This window comes from Polypterus senegalus, chromosome 6, assembly GCF_016835505.1.
Source record: "Polypterus senegalus isolate Bchr_013 chromosome 6, ASM1683550v1, whole genome shotgun sequence".
Lineage (NCBI taxonomy): Eukaryota > Metazoa > Chordata > Cladistia > Polypteriformes > Polypteridae > Polypterus > Polypterus senegalus.
In genome coordinates, this window is record NC_053159.1 from 134,981,117 (window position 1) to 135,004,363 (window position 23,247).

Here is a 23,247-nt window from a genome sequence, read left to right on the forward strand (position 1 = left end):
GTTTACTTCTCTTGAGACAAAGCCACGAATGCCCACGAGCGTCAGTACACCAGTTGTTAGCATTCAGTGAACAACCCTTGTGCTACCCTTGTTTACCTCTCTCGAGACAAAGCCATGACAGCCCACGAGCGTTAGTGCGTGCTATAACTCTCTTTGAATTTTCACGTGATTTTGTGTTTTTTTGCGTAAATTTGAATTGATTGTTGAAAAGTATGAAGGTGGCATGCGTATCCGGGACTTGGCTGCTGCATACCGTATGCTGAGAACGATGGTATCTACAAATGTGAAAAACAAAGATGTTATTAAAAAGTAAAGTGAGGTTAAATTTTCATTTATTTCATCTAATTGCTTTTGTATTTATGCATTTTAGTATTAAGCAGTGTTAAAATTATTTTATACAACCCCATCCATGTATAATATGCCAATAACAATAGGATTTTTTTCATGGGAACGGATTCAACATTTTCCCTTTATTTCTTATGGGAAAAATTCGTTTGGTATAGTCCTGTTTGGTATAAGTCAAAGGATCTGGAACGGATTAAGGACGTATACCGAGGTACCACTGTACTTGGTCCTATTTGAGGTACTATGTATAGTTTCAGGGTGCCAACCATGCAGTGTTCAAGGTGCATTCACATATGCACATTTACAAGATGACAGTGTACACCAGGTTTGATAAATCTATTTTTTTTTTTTAAACATATTTTTCTGTGTTTTAGCAGACACACATTTTCACACTCAAATTAAAGAAAATATTTTATAAAAGAGAGCCCTGGTGCAGAATTTTCCACTTTTGCCACTCAAAAGGTTTTATATTTTGGATTAAGGGATGCTCAAGCTGTAGTGTTAAATGGAATGAACATAATGCATTTAAATGTATCCATTAAGAGCAAATGTAGGAAATATGATTTTTTTTTTTTTTAAAAACTTGACTCAAGTTAGATGAAAATATTAATATCCTGAATAAGAAATGTTGGGGGGAATAAAAGGCCAAACCGTTTACATTTAGTTTTGAAAGGCACCAAAGGTTCAGCAGTACCAGTTAAAACTGGTTATAGTGGTTTTTTTGACATTTTTATCTTTAATGATATAGTATACATGTTAAGAAACTAATTTTGAAAACATCAACACCCACAGTTTCAGAATGTCTTTAAGATGTACTCTTTGGCTAACCATATATTGTAAGTATTCACTAACCTCATAAGCAAAGGGAAAAATACATACTGCGTTTTCTTTTACGATGTCCAGCCTCATCTCCAGAGTCACTGCCTTCTTCCTCATCCTCTTCTTCCTCCTCCTCTTCCTCCTCAACATCATCATCAATCAATCCCCGAAGATTGCCATGCTCATCCTGATCTTCTAAATTCTCCTCCTCCTCTTCTTCCTCTGGTATTGGAGAAGATTTATGCATTAATAAAAAGTAAACTTATATACTGAAGATTACAAAACTGAAAAAATATACAGAGACATGGATTTTGTAAACTAAACTGCAATTCGAGGAAGAAAACACTATTGTCTTAAAAAAAGAAAAAGATTAAAATAAAATTGGCTGAAATCAAGAAATCTGAAACTTACGTTTAGTTATACTGCGGTAATGTGAGTGAGCAAGCAGCAACATGAACTTCATCACTCTGCTCCATGAGCCCATGATAATCATAGCTATATACCAATCACAATTTAAAAGCAGTATTCCACTTACACAAGTTTTCTAGGGGATGGGTGCAGCTAAATACATTCAAATGTTTCTTTTTAGTGACTGTGCTAATATGACTTAATAACCATATGAGTATATGTGCAACAGATCTGCTGTGTTAAAGGAATAATTCACCCCCCAAATTTTTTTTTTTTTTACATTTACTTAACTCCATGTAGCTTGTAGTTATAAGCAAAAAAAAACCCCTCATGTCTTTGTGTGGAAAGTACTAAAAGTGACCAATGCTGGACAATGGCAAATGGTATAAAAAAAAAAAAAACCCATTAAGTTTAACTGTCTGGTGTATTTTCATGCAAGCTCTTAATGATAGTTCTATACCCTTCTGTGCACATAAAACACGCCCAAGCAACATAGTATGCTAAAGCTAAAGAGAGACCGACATGCCAAGAGCAAACCTGGTTCAAGTTAAAAAGCTGTGACATTTCTTTCATAAATATGAGACTACAGGCATTTTTTCCTTATACTGAACAGGCTGATCCCTAATACTTTAAGAGTGCTTTATCTGACTTCTTTATTCTGCTAAAATCAAGCTATCAAAACAAAAGCACATATAAGAAAAACCTGCAAAACAAATACAACACACATTATGCTATGTTTTGAAACAGCCATTTTTCCATCTCTAAACAGACACCAGTCAAAATATACAGAAAAAACAAGCAATATTAAATAACAAAAAAATATGCAAACAAACACCAAACATATAATACATACAAAACTTCAGCGCAACATGTATTACAGAAAACAGCATAATATGAATCATTTACAAATTAGTATACACTATCAGTAGAGTCTATAGTATATTCATGGATATTGCTACCAAACACGGTCATGGAATTATGCTAATGCCCGCCTACCAGGGAAATTCAAAGCCTGGATCTACCAGTATGGGATTGTATCTAGAATCCTGTGGACGCTCCTTGTCTACGCAGTCCCACTCTCAGTTGTTGAGACCTTGGAGAGAAAGGTCAGCAGCCACTTCAGGATATCATTGGGGCTGGGGCTGCCAAAAAGTCTGGGCAGAATCACATTCTACAGATACAACAACAAACTGCAACTGTCCTTCAAATCCTTGGAGGAAGAATTCAAGTTATTAAGAGCCAGAGAAGTGGTACAGTACAGAGACTCAAGTGATTCGATGGTGGCCAATGCAGGGATTCAAATGAGGGTTTGCAGGAATTGGAGGCCAGATGATGCAGTTGAGGCAGAAGAGGCAAGGCTGCATCACAGATGGCTGATCGGTGTTGTTAGATACTACAGTACCAGAGGAAAGGAATGACACCATCTAGTGCAGGAGGAGGTGAGAACAGCAGTGGAGGTAAGGAGATACTGCAAGGCTATGGGAGTGAAGCAGCAGAGAGCTTGGACTAGATGGGGGAAAATGCATTTGAGAGGAAAGTAACTTGGTCTAAGCTCTGGAAAGCTGAGCCTCACCACACTGGATTTCTCATCAAGGTAGTATACAATGTGGTTCCAAGCCTGTCAAATCTGCACACCTGGGGCATAACAGGGTCACCAGCATGCCTGCTCGCTGTGTTCCAAGCAAGCAACCCTAGAACACATCCTCAGCAGCTGTAGAAGGGCACTTGGAAAAGGAAGGTATCACTGGAGTTACGACCAGATCCTGAAGACCATTGCTGAAGCAACTGGAACAGTACCTGAGTAGGCTAAATGGTGCCAACCATCCAAGAAGGCCATTGCCTTTGTCAGAGATGGGGAGCAGCCAAACCCTAGTGGGGCCACCTGGAGGTGGATACAGTATATGATGCTGAAAGACCCGAAACACCAGACTGAGGCATCGGAAGATGTAAATTTACAACGTGACAGTTTTAAGTGTGGGTCACCAGAGATTGTTTTACCAAGAAGCACAAGCTGCCAGCTTCCTAAGTCAATACAATTAAGGAAAAGCTAGACACTATCTTTAAGCAAGTCTTGAAGGGGACAAGACGGACAATGGCTTTCAAAGTATTACAATAGAGAGAGGTTGACAGATAGACAGACAGAAATGTGTCACAACTGGGATAGCCCAGTTGAAAAGCAACAATAATGCAGAAAATCTCATCTGATGAAGTGAGATTTTTTCCATTAATGCTGTTATGTAATTCTAAGGAATGAAATACAAAGCAACCAGCTCTCTTCAACAAGGCTGATCAACATTCCAACTGTCTATAATGGATACATTATTTGAAGAGATTGACAACAATGATTAACAGTGAAGCATTATCCACAGAGGCTCTTGCATGTTATTACAAACTGCCTTCACATTTCAGTGTAAGGCTTAGTGATCACTGCCAGTAAATCAAAAACTACTACTGATCAGCACACATGTAATAATTAAGAACTAGACAAAAGTAAAAACACAAAAACAAACAAGCAGCATCAGGACAAAAAAAAAAAAAAAAAATACAAACCGGATTCCAAAAAGTTGGGACACTAAACAAATTGTGAAAAAAACTGAATGCAATGATGTGGAGATGGCAAATGTCAATATTTTATTTGTAATAGAACGTAGATGACAGATCAAACGTTTAATCCGAGTAAATGTATCATTTTAAAGGAAAAATATGTTGATTCAAAATTTCACGGTGTCAACAAATCCCAAAAAGTTGGGACAAGTAGCAATAAGAGGCTGGAAAAAGTAAATTTGAGCATAACGAAGAGCTGGAAGACCAATAAACACTAATTAGGTCAATTGGCAACATGATTGGGTATAAAAAGAGCTTCTCAGAGTGGCAGTGTCTCTCAGAAGCCAAGATGGGTAGAGGATCACCAATTCCCACAATGTTGTGCAGAAAGATAGTGGAGCAATATCAGAAAGGTGTTACCCAGAAAAATTGCAAAGACTTTGCATCTATCATCATCAACTGTGCATAACATCATCCAAGATTCAGAGAATCTGGAACAATCTCTGTGCGTAAGGGTCAAGGCCGTAAAACCATACTGGATGCCCGTGATCTCCGGCCCTTAAACGACACTGCACCACAAACAGGAATGCTACTGTAAAGGAAATCACAGAATGGGCTCAGGAATACTTCCAGAAACCATTGTCAGTGAACACAATCCACCGTGCCATCCGCCGTTGCCAGCTGAAACTCTACAGTGCAAAGAAGAAGCCATTTCTAAGCAAGATCCACAAGCTCAGGCGTTGTCACTGGGCCAGGGATCATTTAAAATGGAGTGTGGCAAAATGGAAGACTGTTCTGTGGTCAGACGAGTCACGATTCAAGTTCTTTTGGAAATCTGGGACGCCATGTCATCCGGACCAAAGAGGACAAGGACAACCCAAGTTGTTATCAACGCCAGTTCAGAAGCCTGCATCTCTGATGGTATGGGGTTGCATGAGTGCGTGTGGCATGGGCAGCTTGCATGTCTGGAAAGGCACCATCAATGCAGAAAAATATATTCAGGTTCTAGAACAACATATGCTCCCATCCAGACATCATCTCTTTCAGGGAAGACCCTGCATTTTTCAACAAGATAATGCCAGACCACATTCTGCATCAATCACAACATCATGGCTGCGTGGAGAAGGATCCGGTACTGAAATGGCCAGTCTGCAGTCCAGATCTTTCACCTATAGAGAACATTTGGCGATCATAAAGAGGAAGGTGCAACAAAGAAGGCCGAAGATGATTGAACAGTTAGAGGCCTGTATTAGACAAGAATGGGAGAGCATTCCTATTTCTAAACTTGAGAAACTGGTCTCCTCGGTCCCCAGACGTCTGTTGAGTGTTGTAAGAAGAAGGGGAGATGCCACACAGTGGTGAAAATGGCCTTGTCCCAACTTTTTTGGGATTTGTTGACACCATGAAATTCTGAATCAACATATTTTTCTCAGTTTAAACTTTTGTTCCATGATTTATGTTCTATTCTGAAAAAAATATTAGAAGTTGGCACCTCCACATCATTGCATTCAGTTTTTATTCACGATTTGTATAGTGTCCCAACTTTTTTGGAATCCGGTTTGTATTTAAAGAACAGATTGTACCTCTCACAACAGCCAAATGAATGCATTACGTTGCTCTCAGTGCACCAATATGGAAAAACTCACATGGTGTATGCTTTCACCTCAAATAATGCCTTATAATTAGGGCTGCTAATCAATCACCATTAACATGTACAATTAACACAAAAAAATCTTGAGATTACATTTTTAAGGCAACATCTGTTTTAACTTAATCTGGTTATTCTGACTGTATTTCACATTAATGAAGCGGCAGCAAATAAATCCTTAAGTCTTTTAAAAGCAGTAGATGGTCACTGGCACATGATTATTTCCTATGTTGATTCTTGATGATCTTTGTAATGATCCACATACACCTGAGGAGCCACCCCAAATTAAAGTGCAAAACCACAAACTATCATCAAACTCTGAACATGATCCACTGTTGCCTCTCTCCTCCTCCATAATTTAGCATATCTCTTGCAGTATTGGAGGTGACGCACTAAAATTTACATGTATTACATAGTCAAATTATAAAGTACAGTAATGCGTAACTTAATGTAATACTTATTTAACTCAAAGAAAATCCCAGCTTATTCGTACCATTAAAAAAAAGATATATATATTTTTTTGCAGTAAACCTCCTGCATTGTATACACAGAGCAGGAAGGCAAGGCTTGTTTTATGAGAGACAATTGAAATATTCATCTTTCTGCTAAAGAAAGTGGAGTAAATAAACTGAGAAAAAGAAATCGGAGGTGTCATCATGTGCAGTTGGATGGCAAGAAAAGCTGCTTTAATGAATTTAGACTTTTTTTTTTTTAGATAGACAGACAGACAAGAGAAGAACCGTTGTTTGTTGAGCACATTTGGCTCACTTGGTTGAAGCAGTAAGCACATATGGTTGATGATGGCGAGTTTTGCATAGATGTTTGCGGGTAGAAAGAGAGAAAGTAACCTGTGGAAATACTTTAATTACAGTGCAGATCATAATAAAAGCAAATGTAACGTGAGAGAAGAAGAAGAGAGTTTTGGAGTTTCAGTGCAGGAACAGCTGGATCAGTACTTAGTGGAGGTCCAGCACTTCTATGGCACCATGACTGCACTTCAGTACAGGGATGTGCAGTCAGAGGATGCAAGTGAGGCACAGCCACCTGTCATCATGAAAAGTTTATAAAAATAAATAAAAATAATAAATAATGATAACACAAAATAAATCTGTCCACTGGTCTGTGCTATTAATTTGTTTCCTGTATGATTCTAATAATTTTGATAATTTTAATATTCAAAATTGCTCAATTTGTGCATTTCCTAGTCAAATACAAGTGAGAAATTTAACTATTTGCTATGTATATTATCTAACAGTGTAAAAGGGTGATGTACCGGCTAGTGATCATATTGCAAACCTTCAGGGTCTTCAGGTCAGTAATGTAACAAGGGAATGGCTGTTTGGATGTTATGCATAGTACTTCATGTGTTGTAAAGTAAACATTTTCTTAATTGAGAAGTACTTGACTTGACATTTAAATTTAAAATAAGCTTTATTAGAGTTTATGTTCTACTGTACCCAAAGCTAGAACATCCTAAGAAATTACAAAGGCTTAAAACAATCTATACATCAGCAAATTCCCAACATCTCCAAAGTGCCTGTCTGAGAAAGCTCTATTACAATACGAAGTCAAAGTAAAAACAAAATACAATAGTTAGCAGCACCAGACAAACAGTAGGAATATTGGCATCATCACTGGTTTACAAGTACAAAATTACATGAAAAAATGTACCATCAGTCATCTACAGAAGATAAATGACTAACTCACCATCATCAACTTCAACAAATTTTTTAGATTTTTTGGGCTGAACTTCTCCATCTACATCATACTCTTCATCTGATTCTTCAGCTTCACTCTCCAAGAAATCTGACATTCTTCTGGCTGAACAACAAAAAACATAACATACTGTTAATTGAAATAAAAGGATATTCTATTTATTTGCCTTATGACTACCCATTTTGCTGATAAATAGCATATACCTAGCCTACTCACTCACTCGTTAATAGCACTATTTTTTATTTATGTAAAAAGCTGAAATTTGACTGGGTGGTACATCCACTAAAAAAGGATATTTTAATATATCAATATTTATGGGTAACACCCCTTCACTCATAGAAAAACAAAATACCCCCACGTCTCAAAAATACCTTGATGGATTTGATTGAAATTTGGTGATGTAGAAAAAACTAAATTAAAGTGACACATTTTTTATTTGTTGATTTGTCAATAATAATGCTGTAGTGAGTGGAACATTTTAACACACCAATCAAAGTGAAAGGAGCAAAGTTCACCAAACCTTAAAGAAGCAGCCAGGCGCTGTGGCACTGAGCATTTTTGCACAGATGATCTAGAAAGAAAGGTATTTGATATATTAACACCCTATCCCCATCACCTTAACTGGAACCTTTGTACACGTGACAATAAATATGAGATAAACAGATTACGTCATTCATAGCCTTACACTTTTGAAAAAGCCAAAATTGTTGTCAACCTGTATACAGTGGAAATAAAAAGTCATACCTGTCAAAACCACAGATTTGGTGTAATAAAAAAATGGAAGCCAAGATAAATTTTGTCAGAACTTATGCCACCTTTACTGCAAAACTGCAATATATACAAAGGCGGTGAAAAGAAATCAGAATCTGCTTAGTGAAAAAAGGGGAAAATAAATCATGAAAAAAGTGGTCAAATGGTAGTTAGTATACACTTGCCTTCAATTCATGTGGCTCTGATTGAGCTCAGATAAAATTAGGCTGTTCCTGTAGGATTATTTTGATATCCTCTTGGTTGCAAAAGCCATGGTCTGCAGAGAGTTTTTATAACGTGAACGAGATCTCATTATCGAAACATATCAATCAGAACAGGGGTACAAAAAAAGTTTACAAAGCATTAAACATCCCATGGAGCACAGTGAAGACAGTCATCAATAGGTTTGGGTCTTGAATGGGTTCCAAATTTCCAAGAACAAAGTAATCAAAAAGACATCTGAATTTCGTTTCCACTTAGATTCCAACACATCATTTTCAAACAGCTATATAACAATGCCGTGTACTCACACCATGAAGCATCTCAGCATAAAGATTTACTCTATGGTAACCGTGGAGCGATCAGTTGCAAACCCCTGCCTTTGAAGAAGCGGTCTATAGCTTTTGCTAAATGAGACACTCGCCTTGTAAGGTTAAGGTCAACTCAAATTTTAAAGAAAAGTATTGTTAAGCTATTTCAGCTGCTCACAGACACTTTCTGCCTAGTGTGAGTGAAGCACCTCCTGGTGACATGAACTGAGCTTGCACACGCTCTCTCTCTCGGCCCCCCACCTTCCCTGTGCAACGCTGCACCACTTCATATATTAACTGTGCGTCAATTTGTTTCACTCAGCATGTGAACTGTGAATCGTAGCAAAATGGTAAAAAATGTGGATATATAGTTCAACAAAGAAAAAAGCAGCGACTTTGGCAAGATAATTTCTTGTTTATTGTACTGCATTCAATGTCTGATGGGCAACCAGCCCAAGTACCTCAGCTAGCTATAGCTCATCGGACTCTGGTAACATGATAAAACCTAACTGGTAATGGTATAAGCAACTCTTATTTTGAACTGCAAGACAGCAATTTAACTCTCATTTAATAGACAATATTTTTCTTAAATGATTGTTCGCAAAGCTTTGGTTTCACCAATTCTGCTTTACTTCCAGGGCAGGTAAGGATCCCAAGCTGTGACACTCCATTCAGTTTAGCAATGAAGGCAAAGATGCCTACAGAGAGAACTGAAGAGTGTCAACAGAGCAGTCACTGCATTTGTGGTGAAAGGGCTACACTGTTTTTCAGTCGTTGAATCACTGTTATTTGGGTATGCAGGAAAAGTAAGTAATAAAATGTATAATAAACTATAATTTGATAATTGTATTTGCAGCCAATTCTAGTTTTATTTTGAATTTTTATTTGCAAGGAGATAACAAAGGCCCTAAAGCCAAAGTATGCTTCCCCCTTCTAGACATATTTGCTCTAATCATTTGGATGCAGAGAAGCCAATCCTAATATCTGAGCTCAATGATGTTAGCAAAGTAGCTTTATCCAGAGACAACTGGACAAGTATTTCACAAGATCATTATATCACAGTGACAGCACATTACATCACTAAGGGCAAATTGAGACAAAGTTCTTAAAACAAAAGCAGTTTATAAAGCACAAACGGGACCAGATGTGGCTGAAAAAAAAAAAATCTGTGATATTCTGTAGGAATTTAGCATCTTCAATAAATGCTATTACTGTAGATAATGCTCCTAATATGGATGTACAGTAGCAATAAATTAGCTACAGGTCATTTAACTAGGCTTAATAACAGAAAAGGACGATATACTTGTTTTTCTGAACAAGAACGGCTGACTTTATTGCTGTGTGAATGCACACACTTTTAACTTTGTATATTTGTGATATTTCGGTTGACTGTGTGTTATTTTATATTTATCTTGAAACACCCTGTTTTTGTTGTACTGCTTCAAGTAACCTTTGTTGTTAAAACATTAAAAGTTGAACTCCTTAAAGAGAATAAAAACAGTTTTTTGTTTCCGAAATATTTCGAATTTTATTTTTATTCATGCTAGAATCTGAACCGAGAATCGATAAGAACCAGAATCGCTAAACAGAATCGGAATCAGATACGTAATTGATAAAATCTAAATGATACCCAACAACAGTCAACAACAAGAGAAAATATGGCTCAACGGTGACTCTACCAACCTCAGGACATCCCTCCAAGACAGATGAGAAGGCAAGGAGAAAACGGGTCAGAGAGGCCACTAGAAGGCCAATGGCAACAGTAAAGAAGCTGCATGATATACTGTCAGGTATTGGTTGTTCCCTACATGTGACAACAATCAGTTGTATTCTTAATATGTCTGGGTTGTGGGGTAGGGAAGCAAGATGAAATACTTTTCTTACAAAGAAAACCATCAAAGCCCAGCTAAACTTTGCAAAAAGGTATATCCAGTCTCCCACAACCTTGTAGAAAAAAATATATATTATGGTCTGATGAGATCAAGGTTGAAATATTTGGTCATAATTCGCACAGGTATGTTTGACGCTAAAATAACAGCACATTGTTAAAAGAGGCAGCATCATGCTTTGGGGCTACTTTTCTTCAGCTGGAACTGGTGTTTAAATCAGGGTGGATGGAATCACGAATAGTGCCAAGTATCAGTCTATTGTGGCACAAAACCTTTAAGCATCTTCTCAGAAGCTGAAGATAAAACGGAACTTCACCTTTCAGCATTACAACAACCCAAAGAAAAAACATTTTTGCATTTCAATTAGTAAAATAAATATGTATTAAAGCACCTGCATGAACACATATTTCATCTGAACTCATGGTCTTATTTTTTATTTTCGTTGTGGGCATCTAATTAGAACTGTATGCCTATCTTAGTCACTGCTGCAATGAAAAAAATATTAAAACCAAAAGAACTGCCACTGCTTTTAACTGTGGCAAACAACATCACCATTTTAGGCTGCATACAACCCTATAATATGTACAGTGGTGTGAAAAACTATTTGCCCCCTTCCTGATTTCTTATTCTTTTGCATGTTTGTCACACAAAATGTTTCTGATCATCAAACACATTTAACCATTAGTCAAATATAACACAAGTAAACACAAAATGCAGTTTTTAAATGATGGTTTTTATTATTTAGGGAGAAAAAAAATCCAAACCTACATGGCCTTGTGTGAAAAAGTAATTGCCCCCTTGTTAAAAAATAACCTAACTGTGGTGTATCACACCTGAGTTCAATTTCCGTAGCCACCCCCAGGCCTGATTACTGCCACACCTGTTTCGATCAAGAAATCACTTAAATAGGAGCTGCCTGACACAGAGAAGTAGACCAAAAGCACCTCAAAAGCTAGACATCATGCCAAGATCCAAAGAAATTCAGGAACAAATGAGAACAGAAGTCATTGAGATCTATCAGTCTGGTAAAGGTTATAAAGCAATTTCTAAAGCTTTGGGACTCCAGCGAACCACAGTGAGAGCCATTATCCACAAATGGCAAAAACATCGAACAGTGGTGAACCTTCCCAGAAGTGGCCGGCCAACCAAAATTACCCCAAGAGCGCAGAGACGACTCATCCGAGAGGTCACAAAAGACCCCAGGACAACGTCTAAAGAACTGCAGGCCTCACTTGCCTCAATTAAGGTCAGTGTTCACGACTCCACCATAAGAAAGAGACTGGGCAAAACGGCCTGCATGGCAGATTTCCAAGACACAAACCACTGTTAAGCAAAAGAACATTAGGGCTCGTCTCAATTTTGCTAAGAAACATCTCAATGATTGCCAAGACTTTTGGGAAAATACCTTGTGGACTGATGAGACAAAAGTTGAACTTTTTGGAAGGCAAATGTCCGTTACATCTGGCGTAAAAGGAACACAGCATTTCAGAAAAAGAACGTCATACCAACAGTAAAATATGGTGGTGGTAGTGTGATGGTCTGGGGTTGTTTTGCTGCTTCAGGACCTGGAAGGCTTGCTGTGATAGATGGAACCATGAATTCTACTGTCTACCAAAAAATCCTGAAGGAGAATGTCCGCCATCTGTTTGTCAACTCAAGCTGAAGCGATCTTGGGTGCTGCAACAGGACAATGACCCAAAACACACCAGCAAATCCACCTCTGAATGGCTGAAGAAAAACAAAATGAAGACTTTGGAGTGGCCTAGTCAAAGTCCTGACCTGAAACCAATTGAGATGCTATGGCATGACCTTAAAAAGGCGGTTCATGGTAGAAAACCCTCAAATAAAGCTGAATTACAACAATTCTGCAAAGATGAGTGGGCCAAAATTCCTCCAGAGCGCTGTAAAAGACTCATTGCAAGTTATCGCAAACGCTTGATTGCAGTTATTGCTGCTAAGGGTGGCCCAACCAGTTATTAGGTTCAGGGGGCAATTACTTTTTCACACAGGGCCATGTAGATTTGGATTTTTTTTCTCCCTTAATAATAAAAACCATCATTTAAAAACTGCATTTTGTGTTTACTTGTGTTATATTTGACTAATGGTTAAATGTGTTTGATGATCAGAAACATTTTGTGTGACAAACATGCAAAAGAATAAGAAATCAGGAAGGGGGCAAATAGTTTTTCACACCACTGTATGTTCAAGTACAGAAATCAAAGCCCAAAACAAACAAACAGTAAATATGTATAGGAGAGCAACAGTGAATGATTTTCAGGATTATAGGGTCAGTGTCACACGCAAACTACAGTGAAATTCTTACATGCACTGATCAACACCCAACACGTCGCCAATCTCTAAAATTTAATGTGGCTTATTACACTTTATGTAGTCCATGATTTTGAAAATATCAACCATTAAATCCCCTAGATGAGGAACCCTTCAGATTTTTCATAGTCCTGCACAAATATGTCTTAAAAAAAGATTTTCACACAAGTTCTAAAAGTATACATGGAGAGAACCCAGCTAAACAAGCAAAACAAAAATATCATATTTGATCATTTATTTATTGAGGAATATCATCTTCAGTCTTAAGCAGGCAATTTAACAATCTGATTGGAAAAAGTACAACTAAGGCATACCATGACAACCAGTTATTCACCCTCTGCACAACATAGACATCAACATATAGTACCGTGAGGTTTTAGTGAGACGCATCTTCGTGCAAGTATGGCAAATTGCAATACTGTTTTAATAAATACACCACTGCATCCACAGGCTAGTTTTCAAACGAAACTCTATCTGGACCAGCAAACTAAAACCATATCTTTAGAATAAGATTACTTTAATGTATGATAAACTCTACTGGGAGAAAAAGCTGCACTTACTGTACACAAGTCATGGATGATGAGAATGAGTGCTCGATACACCATTACAACTTTCATTGATACTGATATGAAAATAATTCTAAAATTATTTTGGATCTTGCATTGCTCAAGAATTCTTTGGCATGGTTGAGAGAGAAGGCAGCCAAAATCCCAACGTTTTCTTTTCTAGTCAAACAATGCATCTGTCCCAGCCACATTTGTACCTAGTTTTTAAATGAGAGGGCACAGTGAATCGACCTTAGTTTAATGTAAAGTGTTAATGTTCTCATTTTCTTCATAGTAAATATAAAATTATAACTTCTTTATAGATATAGTCAGAGCCAACAGCTAATCGTTGTGGTCAGCGGGGCATTCAAGCTGAAAATAAAATGACTGCCATTTTTGGAGTATGTTGGATATTAACTTAAGACAATAAAAGGATCATTTTAAATTTGGATGGTTTGGCACTGCAGTAACTTTACAATAGATTTATAGGGGGATTGATTACTCTTTACATATTGTTGATTGGCAAAATACAGTAAAATGTTTTTCTCAGCAAATATGCAATGTTCGCTAGTGACTTTAGACAAATATTGTTTTCCTTCAATAAAAAAAAAAAAAAAGTTGCAGTGTTTTCATTTGAGGGGTACATTAGCTGCCCATAACAAGTATTATTATGACTAGTGCCACCAGAATTAGAGCACTAACCCGTAGGGCAGCAAGGCATGGCTAAGTTGCATGTATAATCAGCCATGTGCTGCCCTTACCAGTCAAAAAACGCCTTAAAGTACCCTTCCCCTCCTCAAGTCAGAATGAGACATTGTGAAATAATAAAAAAAGACTTACAAGATGTTTCTAACTGCTTGATGGAAGACAAACAAAAGTGCAAAGTATCTGCACACATAGATAGGAAACAACATGATCTTCCAGCGGCACCTGGGGCTTCATGCATAAACGGTGTGTATGCACGCGAGTTCCCATATTTAATAACATGCTTTAACTCCTATCATCATGAAAATGATATCAAGTATACATCTCAGTATTTTAATTATTCAGAGAGCTGTAATATCACGAATGTAATGGATTCCTGTTGGAGGAAGAGAAAGCCAGTTTAAGAAGCACGTAGTGATTCACACACATAGAGCACATAGAAGATCAAATACAAAACAAAACATTTAACGTGCTACTTTAGTTACAATGTGATTTGAGAAACTAGCAAATTAAACGATTTTAAAGATGAAGTTTATGATGTTCTACTTTAATGACAAAATAAACTACGTGATTAAAGTGCAAATTTAGAGATTAAAGTTGACATTTTGTGCATTTTTCTCACTGTATGCCTATTCTTTTTCTCTGTACCCTAATAAGCTTTCATATGACACTCAGATGGTAGGCTGCGACTCGCCTTTTCACGGCAACTTTGATATCTGGCAACTTTTTTTATTTCGGGCACTGTGCGACTTTGTCAACTTGAGCTTTCGAGTCTCTCTGACACTCGATCAACTTCCTTTTGTTTATACCACTGTTTAAACCAATAAATAGTACATTTTTCCTTGCCTCCATTTGGTATTCGTTGAAATTCTTCTACTTCCCTCCGTACCCTTGCCTTTTCACAGAATGCTGAGCTTAAGGGCTATTTATATTGATTTGCATATTCAAAGAGGCATAATTCTGGGAGGAACCGGGGCGGGACAGCAGGCGCGCGTGTTACTTTTCACACTGACCAGGATTTATGTAGCGGAAGAATGTGGATGTTGCTGTTCGCACAGATTTATGCATCTGGATTTTTTTGTGCGCACGCACATTTCCGCTTTTGTATGTATGCCATGTTATAGTGTGAATTCTACGCACGCCGTTATGCATGAGGCCCCTGGAGAGCAACTTCAAACAATGGAAGGAGTCAGTCCCACACCAACACTGTGGCATGACCAATATGTGCTTCAAGGTTAGAACTCTGTGAATGCAATGATATATACAGTGCATCCGGAAAGTATTCACAGTGCATCACTTTTTTCACATTTTGTTATGTTATAGCCTTATTCCAAAATGGATTAAATTAATTTTTTTCCTCAGAATTCTACACACAACACCCCATAATGACGTGAAAAAAGTTTACTTGAGGTTTTTGCAAATTTATTAAAAATAAAAAAAACTGAGAAAGCACATGTACATAAGCATTCACAGCCTTTGCTCAATACTTTGTCGATGCACCTTTAGCAACAATTACAGCCTCAAGTGTTTTTGAATATGATGCCACAAGCTTGGCACACCTATTCTTGGCCGGTTTCACCCATTCCACTTTGCACCACCTCTCTAGCTCCAACAGGTTGGATGGGAAGCGTCGGTGCACAGCCATTTTAAGATCTCTCCAGAGATGTTCAATTGGATTCAAGTCTGGGCTCTGGCTGGGCCACTCAAGGACATTCACAGAGTTGTCCTGAAGCCACTCCTTTGATATCTTGGCTGTGTGCTTAGGGTCATTGTCCTGCTGAAAGATGAACCGTCGCCCCCGTCTGAGGTCAAGAGTGCTCTGGAGCAGGTTTTCATCCAGGATGTCTCTGTACATTGCTGCAGTCATCTTTCCCTTTATCTTGACTAGTCTCCCAGTTCCTGCCGCTGAAAAACATCCCCACAGCATGATGCTGCCACCACCATGCTTCACAGTAGGGATAGTATTGACCTGGTGATGAGTGGTGCTTGGTTTCCTCCAAACGTGACGCCTGGCATTCACACCAAAGAGTTCAATCTTTGTCTCATCAGACCAGAGAAATTTGTTTCTCATGGTCTGATAGTCCTTCAGGTGCCTTTTGGCAAACTCCAGGCGGACTGCCATGTGCCTTTTACTAAGGAGTGGCTTCCGTCTGGCCACTCTACCATACAGGCCTGATTGGTGGATTGCTGCAGAGATGGTTGTCCTTCTGGAAGGTTCTCCTCTCTCCACAGAGGACCTCTGGAGCTCTGACAAAGTGACCATCGGGTTTTTAGTCACCTTTCTGACTAAAGCCCTTCTCCCCCAATCACTCAGTTTAGATGGCCAGCCAGCTCTAGGAAGAGTCCTAGTGGTTTCGAACTTCTTCCACTTACGGATGATGGAGGCCACTGTGCTCATTGGGACCTTCAAAGCAGCAGAAAGTTTTCTGTAACCTTCCCCAGATTTGTGCCTCGAGACAATCCTGTCTCGTAGGTCTACAGACAATTCCTTTGACTTCATGCTTGGTTTGTGCTCTGACATGAACTGTCAACTGTGGGACCTTATATAGACAGGTGTGTGCCTTTCCAAATCATGTCCAATCAACTGAATTTACCACAGGTGGACTCCAATTAAGCTGCAGAAACATCTCAAGTATGATCAGGGGAAACAGGATGCACCTGAGCTCAATTTTGAGCTTCATGACAAAGGCTGTGAATACTTATGTACATGTGCTTTCTCAATTTTTTTATTTTTAATAAATTTGCAAAAACCGCAAGTAAACTTTTTTCACATTGTCATTATGGGGTGTTGTGTGTAGAATTCTGAGGACAAAAATAAATTTAATCCATTTTGGAATAAGGATGTAACATAAGAAAATGTGTAAAAAGTGATGCGCTGTGAATACTTTCCGGATGCACTGTATATGTTTATTTATTGATAGTCTGTGCCCATTTGGCATACCTGCTTTGTATCTTTTGTTGTCTGAAGCATGGCAGTGCAGTGGTTAGCATTCAAAGCTCAGGTCACATTTTTGGCCATAGTAATCGGTCCAGCATGGCAGACACTTCCCTAGCCATCAGGAACAACCAAAGGACCACTGCACCATTATAATTTACTCAAAACTAGTTCAGTTTGTCCTTTCCCAATGATTTTAATGCAGTTTGCAGAGTTCAGCGAAGTTCACAAACATGTTCTTGATTTCGACAAACTCATCACTTGTCTTAAGTACAGACTACAGCAAAATTCTTACTTGCATGAATGAATTAACATGCAATACAACACGTTACTGTGATACAAACATTCTATGTTAAAATTTAATAAAAAAAAAAACTTTCAAAAACTTCTTTGAATTTGGATGCTTTGATTTATAACTATGTAATATGTAACACTACACATACAGTGCATTTCTTTTATGAAAATTTTTAATTGTAGGAATACTGCATCATGATGCCTAAATCACAATATAAACTGTATCATGGGATAAGTATTGTCTTATTTGTAGTGTGCTGCATCAAAATTTAGGTGGTGAAGGCAGAAAATGGATGGGTGGATATTTTCAAATAGAAAAGACAACAATTACAAAATAGAGACAAGAGGAATGGTCTGTATAGATAATGCAGGTAGAAGAAGCAAACATGACATGGACAAATCAGTAATTTGGGCCAACAGAACTATAAGATTTTAATCCTTGACAGTCAAACTACAAAGATGCAAAGCTAGCAGACTACCAGATGTTTTGGATCTTTTGTTTTTAATCATGAAAATATTGTATGGACTAGTGTGATAAAAAAATAAATAAATAAAACATCGACTTCTTCATGTAGGATCTTAATTTTGGTATTGTTTTTAAAGAGAGCTGCTGATAGCATGGCAGACTCCTATAACCCCTGTCTAAAGCTTTATTTATACTTGACGTGTCTGTGCTGGAGCAGTGAGAGCAAGAACACCAAAGGTGTATTATATTCACTCTTTGCTTACTATGACATAAATAAGGTAATAATTCATATTTTGCAATGGCTTTGCAAAAATAAAAGCAGAGGAGAACTTTTCATTACTGCTTCAATACCAGTTAGAGGTGAAAATAATAAAATCCTGGACTTGAACATCAGTGCAGGATTTTGGGTATCCCACACAAATTAAGTAATTCCTGCAAATTCTAATGTTTAATGAGCATATTTTCCATATACATATATTTGGTAAGCAATCGTTCTTGGTTGTTGCAAGAAAACTGAATGTCTTCTTTAATTTACTATTTTGTAATTGTGCACAATTTTCTACTTATGAATTAAAATATTTTCAATACATTTATTCATACATAGAATAAATAACTGCAAAAAGCTTTAAAAAGCAAATGAGGATACATTTCAAAGTACACAGTAAATATAACAGTTTTCAATTACAAGTTACTACAATAGCTAAAGAAAAAATAAGAAAAGGATAACTGAATAGTAGAGTGGCGTAGATTAATTAGGATTAGCAGTATTGTTATTTAGGAATATACAGTAATGAGAATATGGTTATTCTAAATGTTGACTGAAATACAAAGAGGCAAGATTTGAAAAAGAAAAAAAAAATCTACATATGGAGAACCACAAACAAATCTAGAGGGCAGGATCCACAGAGTAGGAGAAACAAATCTGTATTGAATGCTGCTGCAGAATGGTTCTCTGAAACTGACAGAAGGCAGTGTCAGATGATCTCACATAAGCAAAAATGTTAGTTAATCTGGGATGTTAAAATGAACAACTTAATGCTCTTTAAACAACAAGAATATCTTTAACTGGTTGTATAAAACACTTGGCTGATTGACAAACACTCTATTATACTCTGCACACTTATTTTGAACATTAGCATCTCTTTTCTGCAAGTGGCCTTATTCCAGTTATCCACCTGTTCACAAAACATAGTGCATGAAATTACCTTCTTTCTAATGCCCCTTGATTTTTGACAGAATGAGATCACTAAAGGAAAATGTACACATCTCTGCAGAAGGCACCCTGATCACTTAGAATGGATACTAAAGCAGGGAACAGGTGAGACTCCCCAAAGAAAAACAAAGGCAATTTACAACAAGGGGAAGCCAGCAGAAATTTGGACAACAGAAATTTGATAATTAGAAAATCCAGTGTGGAGAGAGAGATATTTTATTACAGGAAGGATAGCTTTGATTTTTTAAATGTTTAAAAAAAAAAATGTTGACTGCTTGCTGACCACAACAGAGTTAAAATGTTGTTTGGTTTTCAATTAGTACCATAATATCACCAGCAAAAGCTTACCTGGTGACCATAAAATTAATCAAGGGGAAAATAATTTGTGGATTGCCTGTTTATTTGGATTATTTTTTTATATATATATATATATATATATATATATATATATATATATATATATATATATATATATATATATATATAAATACCCCATCCATAAATTACATTTTTAAGTTACAAGAAATTAAGAGAGAGGACAATGGCTTAATTTCAAAAGTCTGATCCCAATTTACCAAATTTCTCTGTTGTACACAAGAACATTTTTCAGTTGCGATTTTACTTCATAATATTTCAGGCAAAATAAAGACGTCTGGGAAGCTTTGAGCAGAGATAACTGACATTTGGATTATGTAACAGGAGTGAATATAAAATTTTCATGGAATGTTGGCCATTGTTCAAACTGGGTCTCCCTTGGAGCTCCTTCTATCAGGATTTTTGGGATCTCCATTCTCCACAAAAACATAAGATTAAAATTTGTTCTCAGCCATCAACACTGCTATGGTTGATAACCTAAAACAGGAAGATTTGATATTTTACTGCATAAAGCAAAAATTAATTTTATTAACAATTTCAGCTGCTCTAGCACAGCAAAAACTATGAAAACATAAGCCAAGCATAAAAGGCTGATCTCAAAGTGTTCGGCCTGAAACTAAAAGGGGTATTCTACAGTGCTGATTTGTCTGGAGAATGACTCCTTTGTGCCAAATTATGTGAATGAACAGTTTGTATGTTTTATGCTACAGAATGATATGCTTTTGTACATTCATTCTTACCTCATCAACATGTACCAGTACAAGTCCCTCTACATACTACAGTCAAGTATGGGCTGTAGAGTTCCACTGTGGTAGGACATCTCCCAAAAACGACAAATGGTATGGTCAAGTTTTGCAATCCACAACAAAAGAAATGCTCCCATGGTGAAGCGAAACATAGCTAAGAAATCATAAAGGGATGGTGCACAAGACAGAAGGCTCTATTGTAATCAATCATGGGTGAACTGAATCTACTCATCATAAACAATGAAACATAAGCAAGGTCTGTGTATACTGTGCATCCAAAATGCCAACTCCTAAAAGGAAGGACCACAACATCCAATATTCCAAGGATAACTCTGACCTAATGACTTTGTATTGTTACACAAGTGGGTATGTGTCATATTTTTTCCTAGGATTCTGGTTTTATTTCTTTATTTATTTTGTGTTTGTTTTGTTCACTTTCTGCGGGGGGCACATGCAAGCAAGCATTTCATTGTACATGGTACTTGCACACATTGACAAAGAATTTATTACTGAATATCTCGTAAGCATATTAAATGCACAACATATTTTATACAAAATATACTAAAATAGGTCCACATACTTAATTATTTCGAACGTATAAGAGAACATATTTCAGAAGTTTCTATACATTGCACACCTGCCTAATTCGTTTTATCCTCTCTGTTAACCATGTTGTTGTCTTGATGTTCACTCACTTTGAAATGGAGTATTTAACTTTTCTTATTAAAGGCATAAGTAAATATAACTACAACATGTATGTATGGTTACATAATTGTCTTTCTCGTGCTTTGCGGTGATGTTAACGCATTCCCTTTTTCTCTAGCAAACTCGTGATGATCAATATGTTGTAGTTTAGCAAAACGATGTCGGCCTAGAACAATAGTCGATATATGTTTAGGGGACCAAAACGTACCACTTTGGATATCTCATCTCGCTTTAAAGAAACGTGCAATACTCTGATCTGTCAAATAACCAAAGGAAAAAAGGCCCAGGTCAGAAGAATGGAATAAGGCTGCTGGCAAGGTAATGAGTAGTAACATTGCCTTTACAAGGCATTTCTCACAATTTGCGTATACTCTTCTCTAAATTTAATCTTCATGAAGCTTTCTCCTACGATGTGGCCATGCCTGACATCAGGTCCGAGAACCGCGTCGCTTCAATTATCGAGAACTGGTGCGGTGAGGAGCGATTAGGACAGTAGCTATACACACGAGTAGGAGGAACGCCAAAGCCCATCAAGACGCAAATTCAACCAGTGTACCGTCAAACTCGGAGAAAAATCTTACCTGATCCCGGGCTGCCTGTTCAAACCTACGCTTAGTAATGTACCGTTCCGCTCTTGGGGAGATTTAATAAGCAACAGAAATGGCCGCCGAAATCGCCAGCAGTCTTTGAGGCAAAGGTAACTTCCGTCGCTACTTCCATACAACCTACGAGCGCCGCTTCAGGTTCCGCGAAGCTAAAACACGAGGCTCCTGAACGGCTGGGAGGAGTGACGCTAAGAGGCGGGCCATCCGATACGGTGTGATCCAATCAAACTGGAGCAGCGAACTCCAACGACAATAGTGTCGTCGCCAGACACGCCTGTTATTAAGACTATGGTCAAACGTCCGGGAACAATGCTGCGTTAAGCATAATGCAGTTAAATCCGAATTGAAGTTTTGATGATAGATTAACACTTGTTTGTAATACCCCTTCTCACATTTTCATTATTATATAAACAGAAAACTAATAAAAGTACAGGTTACAGCCTTATTAATGCTATTAACAGTAAAATAAGTCAGACTAATAAATGTTACTATCTGGAGTACTCGTTTAACTCGTTGAGGGTAACTGCAAATAACATAAACTCTGTTTAATTCCTGGAATTTTCCTTGTGCAAAGTTACAGAAGGAAAATCAGACTACCTGGAGGAAAACTAACACAGGCATGGGAAGAACATGTAAACTTGAGCTGTTGGACAATATTGTGGTAGCAAGAGAGCTGAGTTAGGGAGCAGAGAATGTGTGAATAAGCAAGTGATTTGTCATTTGAACATTAGACATTAGAACAACCTAGATAAGAAAAATCTAGTCTCTCCTTTTCTGTACTTTTTCCAGCACTGATGTGTCCTTTTGTACTGTAGTCTGGAGAACAAAACTGTACACAGTACTCCACTAGTTCATTGCAAAGCTTGAGCATAACCTCCTTGGACTTGTACTGTACACATTATGCTATTTAACCTAACGTTCCATTGGGCTTTGTAGTGGCTTCTGAACATTGTTAATAGTATTGTGTCCACGACAACTCCTAAACCCTTCTCAAAAGGTGTACTTTCAATTTTCAGACCTCCAATTGTATATTCAAACATAACATGTTTACTTCCTAAGTGAAATACATTACATTTACTTACATTAAATTTCATCTGTTACAAATCTGCCCAAGCCTGTATGCTGTCCAAGTCCCTCTGTAATGATGTGTGATGTGTGACAAGGACTGGAGGTAGCAGAGTTAAAAATACTAAGATTTGCACTGGGTGTGACAAGGATGGACAGGACTAGAAATGAGTACATTAGAGGATCAGCTCAAGTTGGGCGGTTAGGAGACAAAGTCAGAGAGGCGAGATTGCGTTGGTTTGCACTTTGAGCTACATTATTTGTATGAAAATGTGCTATATAAATAAATGTTGTTGTTGTTGTTGTTTGGACATGTGCAGGGGAGAGATGCTGAGTATATTGGGAGAAGGATGCTAAGGATAGAGCTGCCAGGGAAGAGAAAAAGAGGAAGTCCTAAGAGAAGGTTTATGGATGTGGTGAGAGAGGACATACAGGTGATGAGTGTAACAGAACAAGATGCAGAGGATAGAAAGATATAGAAGAGGATAATCCGCTGTGGTAACCCCTAACAGGAGCAGTCAAAAGAAGAAGAAGAAGAAGAAGATCTCCTACACAATTATCTCTTTCTTACAGTCTTCCTGAGGGCCACGAGATAGTCTGAGAAAGGGAGACTAAA

The 23,247-nt window shown here is 37.6% G+C and overlaps 1 protein-coding gene across 1 annotated transcript in view; it reads right to left on the bottom strand.

The window, feature by feature from the left end:
* The window catches only part of supt6h (SPT6 homolog, histone chaperone and transcription elongation factor), an 81,311-nt gene extending 59,633 nt beyond the window's left edge, over nt 1-21,678 (bottom strand). The window contains exons 1-3 of the mRNA XM_039757280.1: nt 21,543-21,678; nt 7,472-7,585; nt 1,225-1,386 (exon numbers count right to left, since the gene is read on the bottom strand). Coding sequence (XP_039613214.1) covers nt 1,225-1,386; nt 7,472-7,577 — 268 coding nt within the window. The 5' untranslated portion in view covers nt 7,578-7,585; nt 21,543-21,678. The remainder of the gene's footprint in view (nt 1-1,224; nt 1,387-7,471; nt 7,586-21,542) is intronic.
* Nucleotides 21,679-23,247: the final 1,569 nt, after the last annotated feature.